This window comes from Malurus melanocephalus, unplaced genomic scaffold (assembly GCF_030028575.1).
Source record: "Malurus melanocephalus ecotype Western Australia unplaced genomic scaffold, MMel_1.1 scaffold_607, whole genome shotgun sequence".
In the NCBI taxonomy this organism is placed as follows: Eukaryota; Metazoa; Chordata; class Aves; order Passeriformes; family Maluridae; genus Malurus; species Malurus melanocephalus.
The window spans coordinates 33,088-57,691 of NW_026623839.1; the positions used below are offsets into that span (position 1 = coordinate 33,088).

General features: G+C 40.6%; 1 protein-coding gene across 1 annotated transcript in view; it reads left to right on the plus strand.

Annotated features, from left to right (window-relative positions):
• FGD5 (FYVE, RhoGEF and PH domain containing 5) overlaps positions 1–24,604 on the plus strand; it is a 63,309-nt gene that overhangs the window by 22,757 nt on the left and 15,948 nt on the right. The window contains exons 6-13 of the mRNA XM_057383120.1: positions 4,669–4,824; positions 6,643–6,795; positions 7,214–7,301; positions 10,092–10,142; positions 11,661–11,719; positions 15,844–15,915; positions 17,410–17,478; positions 23,358–23,441. Of these exons, the coding sequence (XP_057239103.1) occupies positions 4,669–4,824; positions 6,643–6,795; positions 7,214–7,301; positions 10,092–10,142; positions 11,661–11,719; positions 15,844–15,915; positions 17,410–17,478; positions 23,358–23,441 (732 nt within the window). The remainder of the gene's footprint in view (positions 1–4,668; positions 4,825–6,642; positions 6,796–7,213; positions 7,302–10,091; positions 10,143–11,660; positions 11,720–15,843; positions 15,916–17,409; positions 17,479–23,357; positions 23,442–24,604) is intronic.

Here is a 24,604-nt window from a genome sequence, read left to right on the forward strand (position 1 = left end):
AGGAGGCTTTTCTTCAGCAGACCCAACTAGCAAGTTTCTGAAATAAGATTTAACTGTTTATATGAGTTGGCTTTCTAAATAGTTAGGATTTATGAATGGAACCTGGATCGGAGAATGAGGGAGAAGAGAGAAATGGGCAGCCTATTTTTCTACTTGTCTGCTAGTTCAGGTGCTCCTTAGTTTAGAAGAGGTCAAAAATCTTTATGGGAACAGGATCAGAAGATATCTTTCTCTGTTTCATTAACTGCCTATCACCTTGGCATATCTCATCTCTACTCCTATCGGCTGATGTCTCTACGATAACTGCCTACAGCAGTGGCATTCAGAGATAAACTRCAGGCTTCTCTGTTGCAATCGTGTTCAATCTAGAAAGCCACAGTCACAACACTGTCACTTTTTCCACCCCAACTGCTGTGGGATCTTTATATTCACCTGTTGCCTAGTGTATTGTTCAAAGTATCTGTAGAAACCATAACCAATTGTACAACATGTATGTCCCTTAGAATGCAGGGTTAATATTGCCTAATCAAGGCAATATTTTTAATACTGCCATAGCACGAAAAGTTACAAAATCTAAATGTTACATTCCTTTTCCCATATTTGAATACGTGTAGGAATAGTCACATCAGCAAAAAATGGTGCTTTGCCGTGCACTTGCCGTTGACACAAGTTCCACAGAGAGATTTCAGAAGCAACCGTAAGTGACAACAGTCACCAAATTGTTCTCAAGTTACAACACACCATTCGTGACCAGTTAGGACCAAAGGCTTCCTTGATATCATTCCTCAACCCAGGCATACATTTCTCTCTGTTCCCCATCACCAATTCCCTCAAGAAAACCGTTTCTGAATCCTCATCATCAAGTCTGAAGTTTCATCTTCTCATGCACACCCACATCTGAGTAAGAAAGGCAAGTAACTAAACCACACCCTAGCTGCTTCCAGAAAGGAAAATAAAGGCCTTTCTTAAGCATGCAGCAAGAGCAGTTCTCATCTCATTTCCAGGCTTGGCTGGTGCTGCTGTTCATTCGGCGTAACAGAATCTGTTTGTCCTTTCAGTGGAGACTTTAATAAACTGATTGATTGCCAAAATGATGACATTTCCATATACCCACTTTCAGCTGAAAGACTGGAAACCTTGTGTTAGCTCCCAAACTTGGTATCAGTCGGTGTGGTAGTAGGGATAATAATCTAAAAGGTTAGCTGTTACTTGCCCTGCTCAAAGGTAGTGAGTTAAGAACTCATTCTGGTCTGAGAAGATGGAACTGGCAGGGCCTTTTAGTCCAAGTCCATGATCTCTTGCTACTTACAGTTTTTCCAAAGTTGATTATCCTTTGAATTTCTTTCAGGATAATTTAATCACCAAACTCTGTCATTCTGTCTCCCGTTTCTCTTCCTCACCAATGCAGACTACACTTGACACCCTTTTCTTAGTGCCTTTTCCTGAACAAAATGCTACAAGTGGCTTTCTCAGCCTAAAATTTCACACATCACCAAGATGGTTGATTTGCTTGCCTTCAGTCAGTCTGTTTCAAATGGCTTTACAAGATGTACAAAATTAAACCTAGTGTGACTCAGACTGCTTCAGAATCCCAGTCTGTGTGGGATCAAGCATTTGCTTGATAGTGTATCATGTTCATATTTATTTTGCCTTTCATTTTTGACAGTGCATCATGTTCAGATTTCTTTTGCCTCTGGCTTTTGTACGTGAAATCATCTTCTTTATGTGTGCATAAACCCCTTTGAAGTAGTTATTACTTCCCTCCCAGGCATTTATTGAATTAAGGACAGCTCTGCACAGAAAAAATATTAGCCTTAACACCTCCCTCTAAAAAAAAGTTGATCCCGTTTCCTGGTTTGCATTTTGTTCATAACAATGGACCACAATTCTCAGAGACACAAAGGCMCAGATTTATTCTTCCTAAGTGTTTGGAGATGTGAATATTCGTATGATAAGAATAGATATGTGCTCGTTCTCCAGCCTTCAGAGCAGTGGAATTCAACCCCGCACTTGGAATTCAACCCCGCTCTGGACATCCGAATGCTTATGACTGCAAAATACTTCTTAGGAAGTAAAAAATAACAAAAATATCTTAGTGCTCTAACTCTCTACTTGAGAGATCTCTAAATCTCTAACTTGAGATTAAACCTCATTGATTAAACTAGTTTCAGAATTCTTGTGGGCTGCACATTTTCCAGCACAAAAAATAACTACCTAATTTAGGAGCCACTGCTACATGTTAGACAAAAGAGAATTCTATCTTTCTAATTATTTACACTTCCACTGAATSATTTGCTGAGCCTTTTTTACTACTGTGAATTTCTTGGATGATGTTCAAAGTTCTGCTGGCTTGATCAAGTAATTTCTTTTCTAATTAAATATTTTAGTGAATGGAATGGGCTGGCTAAATGAAGCGCTAGCTGACTGTTAGACCCTCTGAAGCTCTTATAAAAGCCTAAGGATACACCATTACAAAAGAATAGCCTACCCTCACTTACAATGGGCTGTTTTTTTTCTCATTTTTTATTCATTATTGTGTTCATCAGCAGTGGGAAAATAACCATGTATTGGCCAGGGAGCTTCCATGGTGGGAATGCTGAGCCAAAATAGCTTTCAGATAATCTGTGTATCTCCTGAAAGGAGAAGGATGCCACGCCAACACATCTGGCATCGGGACAATTCCCTGGTAACTAGCAACACTGATACAGTGTTCTCAGTGTGTACCGTACAGTCTGCTGGTTCTAAATTCATTTGCAATATTTTGGTTGAATGTGTGTATTTGGTTGCATGTGAGTATGTGCTGAGGTCAGAGTTCCTGACCTAGATTGTACCCTGAATGGCAGGATAGGAGACTAAGTGTGACTGCTGCGATAGCATTTTCTGCTGTTCATCTGGCATTGTTTCTGCTGAATTCAATAGTGAGAAATTTGAGATCACTGCTCTGTACAGATTAGGGGTCATTAAGTCTGCTTATAGGAGATGAGCCACTTTTTAATTCAGGAGTGCCGCTTCTACTTTCTTCATTAGAAGAAGGCTAGTGACTGCGATGCAAATACCTCTGAGAACTGCCATGAGTGATACTTGGCTTATAGGATATTGTACAGCACCTCATGTTTGCACTTGGCTTTAATATGGAGGCTCTCTTCTTCCCCTTTGAACTCTTCACCCTCCACTCAGGTATAATGCCTGGATGTCCAAAGTTGCTTTCGATTCTGCAATATGCAGAATCAATTGAATCCACCTTCATTTTGGAAGTGAGAATGGTTATAAAATCCTGCATTGKTTTATGCAATTAGTGTAGACTTATATAATTAGGGCTGGAACAAGATTTCCTATTATTCCCCCTGGCCCCCTCACAAAGTGTCAAATGTGATGACTTCCAGTGTACTCACCTTTTTAATCTACATAGTTGCTTTCAACCCATTGCAGGCAGCAGAACCATCAGCTTTTTACAGTAAAGGTAGAAACTAACTTCAGTCCTATCATTTCCTGACTACCTCTGCTAGACTGGTTGCAACGGTCTCCAGTTCCCTGGGATTCAATCATCGCCATTGAATTAACYGATCTAATTTGGCCTATTCTGGTGTATCTGGAAAAAGGAAACAGACATCCTGAATCCCAAATGAATTACTGCACTCCAAGTTATTTTCAAGTAGATGCCAAAGAGAAGGAACCACCCAACATAGCACATGCATGTATATGTGTACAGAGAGGCGGGTTTTTTCCCTGGGTAAACTACTTGCCTCAATCAGTGTTTTAACTGATAAGAGATTTACTTTTCCTTCCCTTCATAAGTGTCGTGCAAGGTTAAATGTTCTCATTTAACTCATTTATCTAACAAAGGCTAACTAGCACCAGGGCTGACCAACGAAAAGGATAACTGTATGTATGGGATTATCCATCTTGCACAATGTGATGATTTTCTAATTCCCAGGGATCTAAGACAAATTGTCACTGCAGATGGAGGCTTTATTCTTCACTTCCAGCTCAAACCTGGGGAAAGCATTTTGCTATGCTCTCTTAAATAGGTAGCCTATTTTGTACTGGAGCTGTCTATATTTTAATCTAGAGGAAATTACTCCATGCCAACATAATTTATAAGCCACTTCAGAATGAAAAGCATTTCCAAGCTGAGGAAGAAAAGAATCGGGTTTCGTAAGGGAAATTATTTGTTCCATAGCTTAAATTAATGTTCACAAATGTAGCTAGTACAAATTCTAGCACAGGGCAATATAGTTGTTATGCTTTTCGTATCAAGCCGTTGGACCCAATGAAGGGAGAATCTCATGCTTCATTTGAAAATGTTATGTTTTGGGTTAAGAAACACTATAAAAATGAGTCAAACCACACCCAGAAAAGCAGGGGGAAAAGGTAAGGTAAACAAACAGATACAAAAATGATTGTACRCATAAGGGTCTTATGGCTTGTTCTGGTGGAATGTTCAATATTAGATTGATAGCATATTGGAATKCAGCTGCAGCTACGTGTGAACTAATGGATTGAAGAAAACGTAAGCTGTGATCTCTTTGCCATACTGAATACTATCACATTTGATAGCATGTCTTTTGATTCCTAGAGAGCATAGTTTCGGAGTCAAGAAATTGTAATAATAATTTCGGAAAAGGTATTTTAAGTCTGTTTGCCTCATTTCAGTGCTGTTGTTGACAGGATTTCTATGAACGTATCTTGAAAGTGCTTGAAGATGATRATGAAAATGAGCAAGAAGGAGTTAAACTCAAGCAGTGTTTAAGTGAACTCCCTGAAATTTATAAATTACACCAAGACATCCTGGAAGAACTGGAAGAGAGAGTCCTTAAATGGCAAGTACAGAATGGCATAATTTGATGGCCTTAACATACCCTCCATAACAGGTGGGTGAACTCACTGGTGTTCCCTTGACCATCCCAGCAGGAAGGAGAAGAGTAGAACATGAACTACTTTGGCAGATTTTTCATACAGACAGGAAGGAAGTAAATGTAGAGTCTGTCAGGCTAAGAAATCAAATGCTGAAATATGTGTGTAGTGAACAGCCCATGATTCTGAGATGGCCCTGTCAGTCAGTGAGAACACCCAGTTTCATATGCATTATCCCTTGCCAGTTCTCAGTTAYCACCAAGTGGCTTCACACTCAAGGCCTGAAGGTCACAGACTCATGCTATAGGAAGCCAGMACAACTTAGATCAGAACAGATACTAAAAATCATCTGCTTAGAGAAATCTACTCAGCTACTCTGTGTAGCTCTCAGTTAAGGGACAGCCCCTTGCTCCCGGCACCAAGGCAGGGATCTGCTAGCCTAGGCTCCCAAGCCGAGCAGACACTGGCAGCCTGTTGAGGGACTCTACCAAACACCCTTACAGGGCAATGTATTTCCATGATAGAATAAGACCATGACTAGAACAGACAAAACTCCAAAATCCATTTAGTTAAGGAGACCCATGACTTAAGCCAGGCTGCCAGGTTCTGTTGAATGATGGACCACGGAGCCCCACACCTTCAACTTGCTCGACTCCAGGAGGCAGCAGTCACGGAGGATGAATGATCCTATTTCTGCACTGACAATGAGCAATTAAGGAAGTCAGTTAGACGAGGAGAATTTTTCGGCAACAATACTAAATGCAGGGCACTTGTCTCCTTGCAGTCTTGCACTTCCCAGTCAAAGCACACAACAAGGAAAGGAGAGACTAAAGGGAACTGTGTTTTGGTTTCTGTCCACCAAGGGACTCTTGGCAGGAAGACTTTAAAAGTGTCATCGATGATTTGTGGTTTTTACACTTAAAACACAAACAGAAGTGGTGTTTCCAGCTGGGATCTAAAAGCACTTGGATCCTAAAGAAGCCACAGCCCTTCTCTAACACCATGCTGCCAGTTCCCTAAGACAAAAAGAACACAACCATAACTGTCCTAGGAGTTCTGTCCAGAACCGCTCTGTGGCACTGGGGATAAAAGAGGACTGTTATTACAAATGCTGCCAACACAGCAGAACTATGTTTATTATAGACCTGCACTCACAAATGTTCCCAGGTCATCATCACACTTGAAGCTTCCAGTAAAAACCCTTTCCTGTGCCTGCACTCCCCCAGACACTCTGTTGCTCTAGACATCCCCAGGAACTCATGTTCCTGTATTAAGTATGATTACTCTTTTGCAAACTCAGATTTTGTTCTGTTCTCTCCTTGTACATGCTTTGTAAATATTTCAATACTGTGCATATTGCATAGACAGATGACGGTGAATAGAATACTATTGCATAGACAGATGACAGTGGGGCTGTGCTGCAAAGCAGTGAAGGAGAGCTGAAGATCTAATATTACAACAGATGTTATATTCTCCCCCACAAACAGTATTCAAAGCACTGCAGCAGTTGAAAGGTCTCTTTACAGAAGCAGGAGCCGTGTCATGAAGGAGCCTCTGTGGACAGAAGTTGCTCCTATGGTAGAGGCAATGGCAAAGGTCCCCCGCTCATGGTGCCCATTTTACATCAGCCCTTGTTGTCCAGTCTGTCACTGAAGCGCTCTCTCTTTCCTGCCATTTAACCTAACCTTTAGGTGTTGAGCCATTGTGCRTCTAATACACAAGCAAGAAGTATGGCTCTGCTTCTTTACTTTACTTCTTTATTTCCTGCTTCTTTTCTTTCTTAGGGAGGAACATGAGAAAGTTGCTGATGTTCTTCTCTCCAGAAAATCAAGGCTGAATCACCACACAGCATACATTATGCAGTTTGACAGGAATTTGGCTTTGCTAGATGAAATGTGCCATAAATATTCCCAACTTGCTACCATGATTCAAGAGTTTGAGGTAAGGCTCACATTGTTTTTTTACGTGTGCTAATGCATGGCTTTGCAATAAAAAAAAGGATTTTTTTTCTGCAACTCCACCAGTGTTCACACATAGGGTACAATGGAAGAATAGTCTTCTTCAAAGCTGTGGTGCTAAAACTGAAGTGAGAAGTTCRCTTGTGCATGATGTGTTTTTGTTTCTGTGGCTGTTGCCCACACACCCCTGTATGCATACAGAATGTGTATTGGTGAATCTACAGATTTGTGAGTATATTTTGGTGAAACATAGTGGCATGGTTTCTCAGTCTCTTATTAACTCATCAAGCTCTCTGAGGATGTGTTAGAGCTAATAACTAGGATAATAACTGAGATGACGGTTTGTTTCTGAGCTCACATCGCCTCTGATCTTTGTGTTTCTTCCCTTCTGCTGAGGACAGCAGAGCTCCGGTGACAGCCCTTACAGTGTGAAATACCAGCTTTTGAAAGTGGTGCAGCGTCTCTTCCAGTATCATGTGCTGCTCACAGGTCAGTAAAATCACTCTCAAAAGTACCCAAAGGAAACACTCCCATGATGTTCTGTGCCTCCACTGTGCTACATATTGATGCCAAAATAGCTAAAGTAAGGCTAAAGCATGTAAGGCTAAAGTAAGTAGTAAGGCTAAAGTATGGGATTTCCTGGGAACTTCAGTATGCCTAGTACAGGATTCAGGGGCTGTCAGGCAGCCTGGGAAGAAGCAGGCACTTCCACAGGACAGCCATGCAGAATGGTCGCAAAAAAAGGTGCAGGCAGGTACTCCTAGCCATTCCTTCTTGGCTTTTTCCTCCTGCAGATCAGGAGAGGCAGAGGTCAGCCACAGTGCCAACAAACAGGTTTGATTTTTTATTATGTCAAGAGCAGTTATCAGAGAGAGTAGAAGGCAGGTGACCTCAGCAAGGAGACTCTGCATTGCATCCTGTATGACAGTGGCAAGCACCATCTCCTTATCAAMAAAGCTGTTGTACCCAATAGTGCACCAAAAGTCCTATGCACAGTACACCTAAAGCTCGTGATTAGACAAAAACCCAGTCAAATTTTGCTTCATTTTCTTTCCCTTTACATATGTATAATTCCCACCTGGAGTCTCTCCAAGAGGGGTTATGTTCCTTCTCTGCAAGCCACAGCAAATCTAGCAATTCTGAGTCTGTGAGGAGAGCAGGCTTACTGAAGGAGGATGTGGCCCGTAGAAAGAACTGGGAAGTTTAGAACTGGATAGGGATGGAAATTGTGAAATGCAACAATGAAACTCTGTGTTGTCAAGTAATTTAGTCAGAACACAAAAGAGCAAGGATCGAGTAGGCATAAAGATGTGTGGGTGGAGAGGCATGCAAGATTAATTATGTATGGGACAGTAAAAACATAAGCATAAACCCTGCCCATACGGCCGATGAAGGGCACAGCATACTAGAAGGGGCTCCTATAAATGCAGCAAATCAAAGTAACCATATGAAAACTTTATCAACAGCAGAGATTACCAGCAGTTTCATCTTTCTCCAGACACTTTGATCAAGGATTCAACTCATTATTCACAGATGGGTTTGCTTTTTCAGTACAGGCAATAAAGGAACGCTGGATGCCAATACTAGGACTCTGTTTCTGTCTGACTTTATTCCCTCTCTGGCCGTGTCTACATTAAGCGCAGCTTCTAGACTTGTGCCTTGCAGTACTTAGCAGTCTCACATGATCCGTAGAGTGTGCTGCATACACGCAAATGCTGCATCTATGTAAAGGGAATTGGACTATCCCTGTCAGAAACATCCCTTCTGTCCTCTTTTTTTTTTTTTTTCTCATTTCTGTGGTTCACAAGATAAATTGCAAACAGGCAGCATGGTATTTTGTGAGAAAGCTGGAAGGGCTTCCGTGAAGCTCCATTGATTGGATCCCCATCTGTGCTTGAAACAACTTGAGCTCCTCCTTGTCTCAGGTACTGACACTAACTGGGAAAACGAAAGCCTTTGTGTGCAGTGAAGTAAGGTCTGCTGGATTAAGATATTACAGAAAACAGGTTTACTACTCCAGTTCTTCACCTCAAGAAAGCAAGCCCCTCTTTGCCTGCTAGAACAGGATGAGTGTGGAATGGTGCAGTCCTTCAGGTTCTCAGGTGTACTTGTGTGATAACTGGCCTATTCTACCAGATAAGGAAGGGTATTCATGAGGATATTGGTTGCCAATAGCTGGACCACAACCAAAAGGATTTGTCCACTCMGTCCATAGCTAAGGACTGAGCTTGCAGCAGTGAAAAGGAACACTAAATATTGCCTGATGACATCACACAACCCCTTCCTGCCTGCCTGAGTACAGGCAGATGCTTTCCGGAGCAAAGGCAAAAGCCAGGTAGAGTTCAAGATGCCAGGGAAGGCACAGCACTAGAAAGAGAAATATGTATGGATAAGACGTTCAAGGAAACAGACATCTGTGCAAAGCATCATTCTCAGCACAGAGGTCTAATTCTTGAATGCAGAATTTAGGAGTCTGGACTAATCAGCAAGATGAGAATGAAGTATTTCCAAGACTAGGCTCTTAAAACAGTAGTACTCATATACTACAGTCTTTAAAAGCATAAAGACCCAGACATGGAATAAGCAGATGATCCAAGAAAAATAGTCCAAAAAAACACTGGTTAAAAGTTTGGACATAATGCAGATATAATTGCTGTCACACTAAACACTTTTGTATCTATCTTTCAAAACTTTTTTCAGAATATGATTGAGTTCAATAGTAATTATTTAAACCCTGCTTGTACAGAAGTAGTGTCACCTTCCTGTGCCCATAAAAAGCATATGATTCATGTACTCTAACTATAAATAGARCCAACAGCATCCATTCAGATGGGAAAACAGAATTCATTAGAAGAATAATTATTTGTGAAGTAATGCTACTCAGCAATTCTCTTGACTGAKAAACATTTTTGTCACTACTTGTTTATTTATACCTGCCAACAGCAAAATACCATCAAAGATGAGTTTTGCTTTCGGAAGAGGCTATATGTGCACTTAATTTTTTGGGAATAAAGTGCTGTCGGACATTACTGTGCATGCCCCATTCCTGGAAGTGTTCAAGTCCAGGTTGGATGAGGCTTTGAGCAACCTGGTTTGCTGGAATGTGTTCCTGCCCATGGCAGAAGGATTGGAACAAGATGATACCTAATGTTCCTTCCAACCTCAACCAGTGTCGGATTTTGTGATTAGGATTTTATGTTTTAGCTAACAATGCTACAAATTATGTTGATCTGTATTCAGATTATTGGATATCTGTGTTTGTTTGATCATTTTCTACAGATTACTTGAACAATCTTTGTCCTGATTCTACAGAGTATGAAGCGACACAAGGTAAAAYGAAATTGTTGGAAGAAAAATTCTGCTTTGCTAACATTGCCTCTAAAAAGGTACAAGATCTCTATACTGGTAGTACATGGAAGATGATTATTTTCCAGATTTTGCATTAATAGGTTAGATGTAAAATCTATAAGAACTGATCACTAATTCAGACAAATAATTTAAGACAAGATTCCTATTTTTTTAATTTAAATATATGGACTTCCCATAGTTTTGACATGATAGAACTTATAGAGGAAGAAAATATCATCTATACAGGCATAAYGCAGACACTGTAGTTCTGCCACAGTCATTTGAGGAAATCCTAGTCCTCTTTGGCTGTCTACATATTTGGCCTGGTCATTGTGATGTCAATTTGGATAGCTCGCCCTGCTTGATTGTGTCCCATTATTTATGATATGCCTGCTGTGCTCTGTGAACTTGGGAGAAACCCAGGAAGTTTGAATCTTGTATCTGTTATTCCGGATTCCTTAAGGCTACGTAAAGTTGAAAGAAATTGCATAAAAATCAGTTCCGCAAAACCGAGAACAAATCGACTGCTAACACCATCCTTTCCAACACATGAGACACGTAAAGCAGAAGTCTCTTGCTCCCACTGAAATCAAAGCAAGGTTGAGTAGTGGTGTCTGTAGGAGTAGTTACCTGGCTGGAGTACAGCAATACATTGTGTTAACAAAGCCAGTTCACCCCTCTTACACTGATTGTAAATCCAAACCAACTCACTGCAATAAAGTCAATGGTTGACTGAAAATGAATCTATTCTGACCAGGAGCAGAGACTGATGCAAGATCTAGGACCCTAGTCACTAACAGTAGAGCTACACCTATACCAGTAATTTAAACAACAGCAGGGAAGACACTCGAGCCCTCTGGTCACAATTGCCTACCCTGTTTGTGGTTTGCAGACACTTGTCCCATTTCTGGTCAGCAATGGCTATCGTGCTCCCAGGTTATGGCCAGAAATTGATAGGAAGCCCTGTGCCACAGGGGAAGGGATGTGAAATAAGGATATGAGCTGTGTTATGCCACTGCTCTCAGTGCCAGCCAAGATGCCCTAGCCCAGATTATTTGCCAGTGGAAAATMCAAGAGTTAGTTCATGTCACCACTTCATGCACATTTCTGTCAGAAGGGGATAACGTGTCCTCTCCCTCAACGGTAAGAGGCACACTGTAGACTGCCATGTTATTTGGTGCCTGAAGYTGGGTTACATTCATCTCTCTATACCACAAGACATTGACAAAAATCTGCAACTAAAAAACATTAAAAAAAGATTTCGTGCCATGTTGAGTGCTTAAAAGGAACCTCATAAGCTCTCTAGGTCGGCACAAGTGTGATGCGGTTTCACACGAGAATGATGAAGGGAGCAAGGGGGGACAGCATAGTGTGCCATGTCAAAGTTGCTMGACATTGCATTATGATAGTGACAGTCAAAGGATGCCCTTGCAAACAGGAGAGATTTCTTTTCCTACTCTTTCATGTGATATATAGTGTTTGTTTTGCTTCATCCTTCAGCTGCCTTATTCATTGTTTCTGAAATCACGGACCAAGCCAATGACAGCATGCTCCAAGCGGTGAGTCCTACCATGACACATGCTCTCCAAATCAATAGGGTGCTTTCTACATATTTGTTCAGTGAATACATATGTGTGCTAAATTCTGAAGCCTTGTCCAAGGTGAGACTCAAGGCTTATACAGATCTGGCCTACAGTACTGCAGATATGGAGTTGGTCTATGCCCTTTAGTGTAGCTGTGCAAGATGTAAGATGCCATAACCAGTAGCACAAAGGGTTTTTTTTTTTACCTCTTGGGGCTGCTGAAATGCTGTGTGGACCAATGAAGGAAGAAGTGGGAATTTTCACAGTTCTATTTCTAGACTGGGATGTTTTTAGATACAAAATGTTCAAAGGTACTATCAAATCTATTAAAGATAGAATCTGAGCTCATTTACATAATTTTGCCACAATTCTGGGATCCCATTTTACTTCAGAAGGGTAGGTCATAGTTTATAATCTTGCAAATGATCCCACAGCCAGACTGGCCTTTCACAGATTACAGTTCATGTCTGAATTCAGATTCAGGTATCTAAATAAGTTACACAAAGTTTTCCAAAGCAAAGTATTCATCATTACATTGGGTCCCGGGGTTTTCAAGTTATTGGGAATGTATGATATATTAGGGGACCTTTCACGTTTTACTTCTCATTTGAGCATTGCCGAATTTAACATCCTGCCCTGGAATTTTGCTGGGCCTTTACTAAGTTAAAGAAGTATTTGGCATTGCATTGCAAACACCATAGCTAGTTACAGATGCCGTTCAACTCACTTCTTTATTATTTCATTTCCTGACCAGAGAGAGGGTTGTGAATAATCATTCAGGCATCAAAACATGAAATTTAAGAGGSAAAGAGAAAAAACATCACGTGTAGGATCATCGCATCAGTGCAGATGAAGGAAAGGAGTAAAATACCAATCTTCTTAGTAAGAGCTTGTTTTCAGGTAGGATTTTAAGGTTGAAAAAACAAATACACATGAATTGTTAGGGAAGAACATGCTATTTGGTTATTAAGATGAAAGAACAGATGTAGATTGCAAGGAGTATGTCTAACAAGCCTAGAGTTTTATCACGAAATACAATCTGTAAGGTCTCTTTTTGAATAGTTTCATCACAAATTCCAAATAGATTTTTACACTTATTTTTTATCAAATCATCAGAGCACATCTGCTCTTTTTCAAAACTATGGCATGGGAGAGATGAAACAAAATTTCCTTCTTTCCCATCTGTGTGAATGCGGRGGGCGGTATTGTGAAGGCACAGGTTCACAGGAAACAAAGTTCAGTTTTCTGCTAACTCAGAGGTTGTCCTCCTGAATTAACATGCCAGCCAAAAAAAGCCACAACCAGCATTTCTTTTCTTTCTCTCGGTTTTAGTGAAAGAAAAAATAAAAGCAAGTAATTAMTCACATTACAAAATAAACTGAACAATGCTGCTCATTTTAGAGTGTTAATAAATTGTCATGTACCTGGTTGAATTTGTAAGAAATAATTTAATCTTAGCATATAGCTGGAAGGAGGAAGATTTCTCTGACCACATACTAGCTCATCAAACAACACTCCAAAAATCTCATAGAAGCACTGAATTATGATCTACATTTTCTAGAGAATATCTATGACCCATTATTAGCTTTTCTTGTTTATGATAATAAGACTCTATCAGTTTTTCCGGGTAACTATTAACCCAGGATTTTCAAGTACATAATGACTATAACTATTTCCACAGCATTTTCACCAGGTAGGGAAATACTGCTTTCAGTTTACAGATGTACAAACAGATGCTTAAGGCACACCATCACCACAGAGTATTAATGTCTGTCTTTAATTCCAGCAGATGAACTAAAGGTTTGTATCGCTCTCTGAATGTCTACAATCTGTTCGTGGCCCTGAGCATCTAAGAGCTATAAATCACTGCTRCTATTAACATCTGGTGAATTCCTTAGGGAGGTGTTCCTGCTGCATAGACATCATGACAAAATTATGGAAGCTGCAGTTCACTGCTAAAATGGCCACAGCGGAATTTCTGACAGCCACATCTGCAGTATTATCTGGGTGGAGCTTTGCTTTTATTMCATAATTGTAGGATTGTGAACAATCTTTGAAAGAAGAATTATGATACTTTTAAGACCAATGAAGAAAGCTATATAAACAGGGAATTTAGGGGAACTAAACTCCCTCCCCCCACTCAGCTGTCCACCTTCCCAGATAAACCACTATCCTTCATATGTGATAGTGTGACTTCCTTCAGGAAATGAATTCAATACTTCTCTGTCCGTTTCCTGGTGAACATGTGTCCATATTGCAAATATCAGCATTTCAACAGGCACTTCTGTGCCGGCAGTCCTGAGAAAACTGTAACTTCTGTAACTTCTCTCGCTCTCGTAGAAACCCAAATGAGTAGTACTAGCACTGGCTGGAGTGTGCTCAAAGGAGGACACTGCTTTTTCTGCAGACGAAAGGTTTTTCATTGTGAATGCTGTCAATTGCCCAAGTTTTGCCAGGCTAAAATATCCTTCAGTGGTGGAAAAGTCCTTTTCAAGTATCTTTTGCAAAAGTCAGCGTTCCCATGATTTCTGATATTTCCTGTGCTATTKCTCTATATGTTGTTTCCATTTTGTTGGCCTATGGTATTTTAGAAGTGACCTGAAAAATTCCATTTGCTACTTCCTACATTGCAAAAGAGGTACTTTACAATGTGTCAACTCTCAATGACACCTCATGGGCACAATGCAGCCCTGTGCTGGTCGAGTCTTGTAGGTATTTCCATGTATTTGATGGCTGATTAAGTTACCGATTAAGAAGTAAACTTAATATCATGCTAAATAAGTGTAATATTTCACTAGAGCAGTAAGATATGGAGGTATTTCAGACTTATCTCAAAAAGAAAGTCTAGATAGGTACATTAATTGTGTTAGCTGAAATCCAGGGTAAATTAGCCTTGGCATACCAACATGTTGACTTGGATATACTCCATCTGGTATCTGTGATAGCTTTCTTAATTAGCTGATTCTGCAGACACCACTGATTTGTATCAGACAGATACAGCGTATGATCTAATCAAGTCTCACTAATCCCAGGGGTAACTTAATGCCAATCAATGGAGCAAAGGAAAACACACCACTGCCTGTTGTAGCAGTAAACTGTACTCACAGGCTGTCAGGTCATGAAGCTGTATCAAATACGGTTCTTAGTCTGTAGTTTATCTGTGTGCATAACTGAGGATATAGGATACAACGGCTAACTTAGGAGACTCCTAATTTTTAGGCATATTCCAGCAATGACTCATTGCTGCTGGGCAGCCCAGTCTACTGTTCTGATCAGATAAAAACCACAGCTGAATCCTATTCACAAGCCTTTGTTTTAACAGCCTTACCTGCTAAATGGGAAGAGATTTGAAAAGACTAGTAATATTGCAGGGATACAGACATCCCTTCTTCCTTCTTATATGCACCTGATTTTTTCATGGGAGCAYGGGCTTATCCAGGTTAATCTTATTAACCATCCTCACAGATAAGCTCATGCCTGATGCCAGTGCCCACTCATCGGGTGTGCTTTAAGGCCAGGTAAACAGTTAATAGTATCGGAGTTTGATCATAAACTTCCTAAYTTTTGCAAAGCATCAGAACAGAAATGCAGCTTCATTGCCTGTTTACTAGTTTACCTTCTAAATCCCCTATTGGAAAGGCATAATTCCATCATCACAGAATAATAATTTTCAGATTAGCAAAGCCTTCTTTAGATTAACTGTGTCATGGCACTAATGCACAGGACTTGGGAGCAGACACTGTACTTTGTCTCTCCCCCTATTTTATTAGTTCCCAGAGCCAGAAAGTCAGCAAAGAAGCCAATGTGTAAATACCATATGGAGTTAGCAGGCCCTTTGGAAGGTGAACTGGGAAATCACAGGTAAAAGAACTGTAGAAGGTCAGGCAGATGTGAATGCAGGTGATGAGGTTATGTAAAATCCGTAAGGCAGRAAGAAGACTTTCTGGGTGTAAAATCCTCAGTCTCAGTTCTCTCTGAAACCTAATTCTGTAATATCAGTTCTAAAGAAATAAAATGGTGAGAACGAGTGAGGGAAGATTTGCCTGCTTATATAAAAACAGTCTCCATACAGTCTTCTAAATGCTGTTTCTCTCTCCCAGGAAAACTTGCAGAAGCTAGTACACATTGAGCACAGTGTGAGAGGGCAGACCAGCCTCCTCCAGCCAGGAAGGGTGAGTGCTGCAGGTAGACCCATGCTGGTAAGGGGCGTTTTTTCCGTCCAGCAATCTCTCTGTGTGAATGACCGTGTTTCAGACGTCTACAGAGGTCGTTTACTGAGCTACTGTGATAAGAGTTGGAGCATAGCTTTGTGTAGAAAAACATTCTGACAGTGCTAAAAAAGAAGGTCAGGCTGGGAAAGACATGCATTATCTCTGCTTTTACACAGAGCAGCCATTTGACTTTTCGCTTCAGCTGTCCTCATTCACCCCTAGTGTAGTGTATTTTGATGGAGCTACTGCTTTCCTCCTTATATACTCCTGTCRAAAGGCTGCAGGAATTGCTTGCAGTCTGGAAAGACTTTATATCACTGGGCAAGAACCTTAAATCAGAGCAATTAATTTGTTTTCAAATTTATATTTCCACCATTCCCCCATGGTGCTTTTAATACAAGACACTGTTTTTAAGCAACACATCAATAGAAATATGAAAGAGTGTACAGCTCTGTCTTGCTATCCACATCAAACRCAGATTTCTTCTTCTGGTTTTCAAATCTGTCCAGTTTCCTCAGCTCCAACCTGCCTCTACGCTTCAAAAGATTGCTTTCTTAAGTTCTGCAACTCTGAATTTCCCTTCGGTCCACCAGCATCTTTAACAAAATTCACAAAGCAATTTTCAAGGCATGCATACTCATAGCACAAGAATACTCATCAGACAAATACTGCAGTCATTCTTTGTTTTTCTTTCTAATATCAGTATCCTCACTTGCCCTTGCCAGGTAATGCTTTAACAAATTCTGCAAAGCCCAGCATGCAGAATTTGTAGGATTGGTCTCTTTGATTATAAACTGTTCAAGAGTGGAAAACTGCACCAGATTCTCTTCCTCTTCTCCATATGAAAAGAGCAGATGATTGTTAATCCACTGATGTAGTCCAGTTATGGCAGACTTTTTCAAACATTCCTGCAATGCAGTTCTAGCGTGCTGGTTTAGCTGCTTACTTATGCAGTCCTAGCTACATACATAGTAATAAGATGGACCGAAAAAGTATTGTGCTGGTGAAATTATACTAATTATAYGTGTGGGTATAGTTAAGTGAGTGTAGCATACTAAAACCCAAGCTTTCAGCTTTTCTCTTTGGTCTGTCTGTTTTAAAGGACTTGTAAAGACAGGAATTCTTTTCTAAAGCCCTTTATATATTTGCTTTGCAATCTGTGACAGTCACATCTGAGTACCGTCCACAGTGCAGAAATAGTGGGCTGAGGACAAGTAGTTCTCCGACCCATTTTGTACTGACASAAATGCAAGCCATGAAGGGCAGCAGAGCTAACCCAAGCAAAAACTAAGCCAAATCGTAAAGAGCAAGGCTAGAATAAGTGTTGAGGTTCTCTGTCTCTTCTTGTGCTGACRAATAGGGTTGGAGTAGCTCTTTCCTCAGGAGAAATGTTCTCTTTTCTCAGTAAGATTCAGAATGACGTCTCAGGTTACAATCTGCTGTTTTCTCCTTCAGATCTTTGTCAAAGAGGGAACGCTGATGAAAGTGTCTGGCAAAAATAGGCATCCTCGGCATTTGTTCTTGGTAAGATTTCTGTCCTAATTTTACCATCTTTCTCATATCTTTCCATACATTTACGCAACCCTGACCCCTGGCAGATTTCAGGCTGTAAGTCATATAACTGTCAGCAGGGATGTGGTGAGTTTGTTCATGTTGGGAACTGGGCTGTAGCCCTTTCACACCTGTCCCACTGGCCCCACATGCGGGAATACACACTGTATGCAACCCTCCAGTTATAACAGCTACATACAGCCTTTACCAGGACATAATTCTGCAAAGAAGGGCAAATTTTCGAGGGGATCAGGAAGATGGGAGCTCCTGAACACCTTCTGGAATTAAGCTTCACACTTGCAGTCCTGAGCAAATAGCTCAGAAGATTTAATTGAAAGCAAGAGAGAATACCCTACTGCTAAAGTAACTGAAAACTTTCTTTGGTCACACTTGGAAGGGATTTGTGAAGCTGAAGGACTGATGGACTAGCTCCTGCTGTCCACATATATGTAAATTACCTGCTAACTGTGTGCATTGCCTCAGTATAGTTCCTCTAAACMCATCTCCAGCTTCCTGTGGATTAGAGCAACAGCTTTCAATGACAGTTTGCAATGTTCTTCTAGAATAGTTAGGAAAAATGGACCTTTCATCGCTTGGCTGGAATACCTTTTCCAAGGGTCCACAATCCTACTGCAATAATTGCAAGTATTTGCAAATCAATATAGATGAAACACCACTGTTTGGAGATAAACTATGATCATTCATGCTTTCTGTTTTGCATTACACACTCCGWTGAGCAGTTAGAGAATATCTGAGACTCCAGGTTCTCTGTTCTCAAATTTTCAGGTAGCTTATTGTATATCCACAGGTATTTTTATGCACTTATCAATATGAAGGGGAATATGAAATATGCCTGTGTCTTAGGAGTTTGTTACCTGTTTACCTGTTAATGTTTGAAAAACCCTTTAGAGCTTCTTCCCAGAAAAAAAAAAAAAAAAAGAGAACTGAGCATTACTGCTTCTGCTAACATTAAATACTGGTTGCATAATTTATTCTAAAATACATGTTTTTTTTTGTCTGGAGTATGTGTTTGCTGTGGCCTTTAAGTGTTGACAGCTTTTCACCATAGGATCATTGCAAAGAGAGATGGTTTATTACAGAAGCCATATATTTTGCATTAAACCTTCTTACTTCTCCCTCTTACTAGTAGCTCCTATTTGTGCACAAGTGGATGTACAAGCTTCTTTCCCTCTTTTTCCCTTCCTTCCTTCAATCACATATTGCAGTCACGATCAAAGATCAGATGGGTTGGGACACGGAGCTGGTGCTGCACTTTTATGATGGTTTCTGTGGTTTCTGTGAAAATTCGGACTTTGGTATACTGAAAATGATGAGTTTCACCCAAATCTTAAAATATGAGATAGCTGCAGTTATGTTTTACTGAGTCAAGATCAATGGACTGTAACAAGTGTAATAAATGTCAACATCATGACTTCGTTGCAGCCAAGGGAAAAAGGCTATGCCAGAATATCCTGGAGCTGGTCTTAACAAACAGTGTTCTAAGCAGTGGTAACTCTGAAGTCTACTGATGACCACCTAATAAGTACATTGCTACTGATCTCTCTTCTGAAACACTTGCCTTTGTTGGTAATCAAAAATAATTTTGGCTAAAGCTGGGACAAAATTCCAAGACATGGTTACCCTGCCATCATAACCCACTACTGTGGCAAATACCAAGGTGTCACAAACTTAGCTATTGCAACTGATAATCGGATTGGTAATAAGCATTGAGAGGAAAGTAATTTAAATTTCAGATAAACTTATATAAATTCCAGGTCATCCAAAATTGTTGTATCAGCTCAAAGGTCACAGGTCACGAGASGCCAAAAGTATTATTGGAACAAATCAAGCACAGAAATTCGTTTCTGGCACTTTCTAGTTTAGGAACTATTTCCTGGGGAAAGTTCACATGCTCAAAGTCAGATGTTAACTGCAAGGAGAGATATGTYTCTTGACAGCTGGATACATTAGAGTAGCCAGTATCTTGTTAATAGATGCTCTCAGTATACAGAAAAAGTGTTGGTTTTTTTTTTCCTTTCAGTAAGTAAGGCAAACTGTGACCAAATGTGCTGTCATGCAAAGAATGTGGTGGAGCTAGATTAAATCATAATGGTCATTTTCAAGAATCTAGAGACACATAAACCTGGCTTCTTTCCTGGTCTAGCACCCTGAAGCTGCAATCACGTCAGGCTTCCTGGATTGTATTTCCTGTAAGAGCAGGGAGAGGGTAAATAAATCTTTGAAACTATTTGAAACTTATTGGCAAATAACCATACGATTCAGTGATATTTTTTTTTTTTTTTTTTTTTTTTTTTTTTTTTTTTTTGCTCTAGTCTCCTCCACTATGTATGTTCCTCAGGTTGCAAAGAAATTCCATGTATGGTGAATTTGCAGGGCAGTTACTGTGGAATATGGTAATTCTTGCCGTAGCAAGCACCTGAATGGTCTTGCATTATCTGCTTGTAACTACTATTGCTATGGATTGTCAGTGATGCCACCACTGCACATGCCACTACCACTTCTGCATTGCTTAAAGRACTATTTAGCTTGTGGATACAGTAACATATCTACTACATAGCTACCTCAGCATATTTTTGTCTTGGCATATAGCATGTTTACTGCATCAGTCTTAAGGTCCAATTAGCAATCACTACCAACATTTTTCATTAACAGGCCACTCCTGCATGAGAATATCCTTCCCTCTGTCAGTGCTGTCTTGAATCAAATGCCTAGGGATACTGTGGGAGAACTAGAATAGTCTCCTAATTACTGTCTTCTAAAACTGCCATTTATTTAAAGGATCATATTATAATCCTTTGAAACCACTTGCAAAACTCAGGTTTATGTATTAATAAAAAAACAAACATGTCAGAACCTTTTTTTTAATGCATCACAGGTCAGCAACTCAAAAAGATCACCAAGCTAGCATGAATAGGTGTAGTTTGGCTTTGCTTTGATGAAATAAGTGTATTTACTGTCGCTATCCAAAACAGACTTTTACGTGAACAGCCTTTCTTTGTAGCAAACTTAGTCTGACTTGAAGTTAAATCAAGACCAGGACCTGGAGAGAATTTGAGAGCAAGAGTACACACTGGATGACATCCCTGAGAAATTAATCCCTACACATCTCAGTAGACTAGTCCATTAAAGTGAGGTTGTAGCTAGAATATGCTGTAAAACTTGGGTGTGTGCCAAACTCCTGCTTGGTCTGTTCTTTCAAGTGTGCATGCTTTAGTTTGTGCTCTGAATATATATCTGCCCATAAGGAGCAAACACTGTATGTCTATGAGCCCATGGAGGCATGACAGTTGTTAAGAAAAGTTTTGGGGCTTTTGATGGGCATATGTTTCTGCGGCTGTATTGTGTGCATCGTGATGTTGCTTGAGCTGGCTGTTTTTTGCAGGCTGACGGTATTGTTGAATCTGGTGTTTCCTGGCAGGATGTTTCATGAGTTTTGCTGTGTGTCTGTTTCCTGAGTCCAGTCTCTGTTTACAAGGATGTTGTGGCCTCTGTGCAGCACAGAATGGGCTGCTGATATTGGCAGGTCCTCTAATTGCCCCCCSACCACAAGACGGTGCAGCTCAGAGCCTGTGTCTTATCTCACTCTCCCAAGAATTTCTCTACAAGGGCCGCTTGTGTTGCAAATGGGTTTCAGGAAGCTGCTATCAAATCGGAGACTCTTAAATGCTGTATCTGGCAAGGGTTGGAGTATAGGAGATTTTTGGAGTCACGGGTTGGAAAACACAGCTCCAGCACATATTCAGACCGCTCCACTGAGACTCGGGGAATTTAATTCAGACTTGAATAGAAGAAGACAGGGTTCATAATTAACTAGACTTTAAAACATTCAGGAAAAGCAAACACGTGGTAGAAGCTTTTAGACAGAGAGTACATTACATGTACTGGTACCAGCAGTTCTGCAGGGCATAAGCTTGTTTGGTTCAATAAATTTGAACACTATAGGTCAGAAAACCTGCACTGACTCTAATGTTACTGGGTACTTGTCATAACAAAGGGAACTGTGAAAAGGGGGAAAGAAAAGTAGTAACATAAAAAAAAAGGGAATTAAAGAAGAGACATAACCTTCTTTCTCTGTGTTGTCAGCAATTGATTTGGGGAACATGTGTGTAGCACTGCAGAAAAAGAATATGTGCTCCAATATCAAATTCTGAGCAATCTAGAAATCCCCAAGTGTTTTGGCAAACAGGAAGTGTGTCTGAAGCCCAAGGACTTCAGGAGTTCAAAGCTTCACAAGCTTTGAAATGTTTGTCATAATTTCACTGTGTCAAGCTGTGGCTAGTGGGACCTCCAAATCACAGCTACTGCTAAATACTGTTTGGGAGAAAAAAAAAGAGGGAGGAAAAAAATTCCAATGGACAATTATAAAGCAAATTCATGCTTTCTAAAATCTTGGGATATTAATCAGAGTTGTCATGATAATGGTATGCACCAGAGTATTATCCTTTATCAACAGTAATAAAAGAATAAGAAGGTTTTAAAAGAAATATGTAACTTTTAAAATACATAAAACAAATGCATTTTGCTGTTCAAGAAGCCCCGTAGCAGATTATATCAGAATCCTGAAAATCTCTCTCAGGATTTGTCTTCCTTGGGCTTAGTACCCAAGTGCTGCAGGGCTCCATTTTAGGCCCTTCAAAATCTTTATGAACGACAGYGACGCAGGACTCAAAGGGCTACTGAGTAAGTTTGCTGGTTATGCTATACTGGGAGGAGCTGTCAACTCCYTCCCTCGAGGGCAGAGAGATCTTCCAGAGAGAACTTGATGAATTAGAGAGATGAGCAATCACCAACCATATGAAGTTTAACAAGGGCTAATGCTGTGCCGGGGCAACCCTYGTGTGCGTAGACTAGGGAATGAGGGGAGGAGTGCTGCACTGTGGAAAGATACCTGGGGTTCCTGGGCAGCAAAAGGCTGAGTATGAGTCAGCTGTGCCCTGTAAGCCAGAAGGGTCAGCTGTGTCTGGGAGGCTCAGGCTCAGCATCACYGGCTGGGCGAGGGAGGGATTGTCCCGCTCTGCTCTGCTCTGCTCTGCACTGYGGCAGCCTCGCCTTGAGTACTGTGTGCAGTTTTGGGCACCCCAGCATAAGAAGGATCTAAAGCTGTTAAAAAGCATCCAAAGGAGGAACACAGAGATAGTGAAGGATCTGGAGGAGAAGCCATACAAGGAGTGGCTGAGGCCACTTGTATTGTTCAGCCTGSAGGAGACTGAGGTCAGACCTGATCACGGTCTGCAGCTCCCTCATGGTGGGTAGTAGAGGAGCAGCATCAATCTCTGCTCTTATCCGAGGGAACAGCATGAAGTTGTGTAGGGAGAAGGTTAGGCTGGATATTAGGAAAGGGTTCTTCACGTAGAGGGGAGTCGGGCACTGGAACAGGCTCCCCAGGGCAGTGGTCATGGCCCCAAGGCTGCCAGAGCTCCAGGAGCATTTGGACAACGCTCTGAAGCGCACGGTGGGAATGTTGGAGTGTCCTGTGCAGGGCCAGGAGTTGGAAGCAATGATCCTTGTGAGGCCCTTCCAACTCAGAATACTCCAATTCTATGATTTTAAGTAGTTACCTTTTCTTGTGCTTTGAAATGCCTTAAGTACTGGCACTGATGAGTGGCAGAGGAAGTCCATACAGTCTCATACAGTCTTCTCATACAGTCTTTCTCATACAGTCTTCTTAACATTCAGGAGACAGCAGGATCACCAGGCAAATATGGGATTTYGGTGGTATTCTCAAGTTCATCAAGTTACTGCTTATTCTGGGTACCCCTCCCAGGAGTAATAGGCAGGCAGATCTGCAAGCCATATTGCAAATCATTGATTTTGTCTTTCTTTTCATGTAGATGAATGATGTTCTGCTGTACACATATCCCCAGAAGGATGGCAAATACCGACTGAAAAACACCTTGGCTCTGTCAGGCATGAAGGTAATGCTTCATCTGTATTATAAGCTTAAATTAAAGTTYTATAGTGAGGTGTTAGTGCTTTTCTGGTTTATGTCTCATATCCAGCAAGGAGAAAGAGGGGATKGACCTGTTATCAGGGCATTCCCTTGTGTCTTACAGGAGACACAAGGAAAAATGGTGGAAGACAAATATAAAAAGATTAAGTCTGTGACTTAGTATGACAGCCTTATTCAGGCTTCATAAATGATACAAGCCAAAATCAGAGTTGTCCTCTGATCATGAAACAGGAAACAAAAAATGTATTATCCCATTTTGTCTCCAGCCAGTGCATGATTTTTCCCTTAGAGCTTAGTCTGCCTCGTTTCAAACTCCTGCTACTAAAAATTCACACAAGTCTGGTTTTCATGTGCCTTTTAACTGTTTTCATCAAAAGCATTAATGGGTTTGAAACACAATTAGACAACTTTATGGGGAAAAGGTGTATTGGGAGCAATTTCATGAAGTGATACAAAACCAGTTTCTTCTTCAGTACATTTATAAATTGCTGACACAATTAATCTGTCCTTAATGGACAAAATTAATCTGTCCTTACACTCTTCCCCTAAGTATTCATTGGCTCTATAGCTAATATTCCAAGTTGTATTTATTTGAAAGAGGATTTGAAGTGACAAGTCAGCAGTCTGACAATCAAGAAAACACACAAGATAAGAATTACTAATCATTAATTCTAGTGGAATCACATAGGAAGGTTAAGGTGTTGTGAAAAGGTGGAAAGCTCAKACCAGGGACCTGAGAATTTAAAACTAACCCACGGATCCCTGCAATTCCTAGGAATTACCAAAATATTCTACTGTTAAGTGAAAAGGAGTTGCGGAGCATGTACTTATGGAGGTACATTTGAAACACTGAGTCACTAGCATAATGATGCTTGTTAATWAAATGTATGAAGCGGAGAAGCTATGTTTCTCCTCGCTGGCTGCTACTGGCAGGCTATTAATACACTTCAGGGCAGGATTTTAGCTTTTAAATAAGCTGTACTGTACTGTAGCTTTTAAATAAGCTTTTTCTTCTGCTCTTTAAGAACCTTGCTGCAGACAGGCATTCACCGAACTGAAGTGCTTCACTATATAATGCCTGCATGTCAGAAAAAAAGTGATTTCTATTCATTACAAGCATAAACCAAA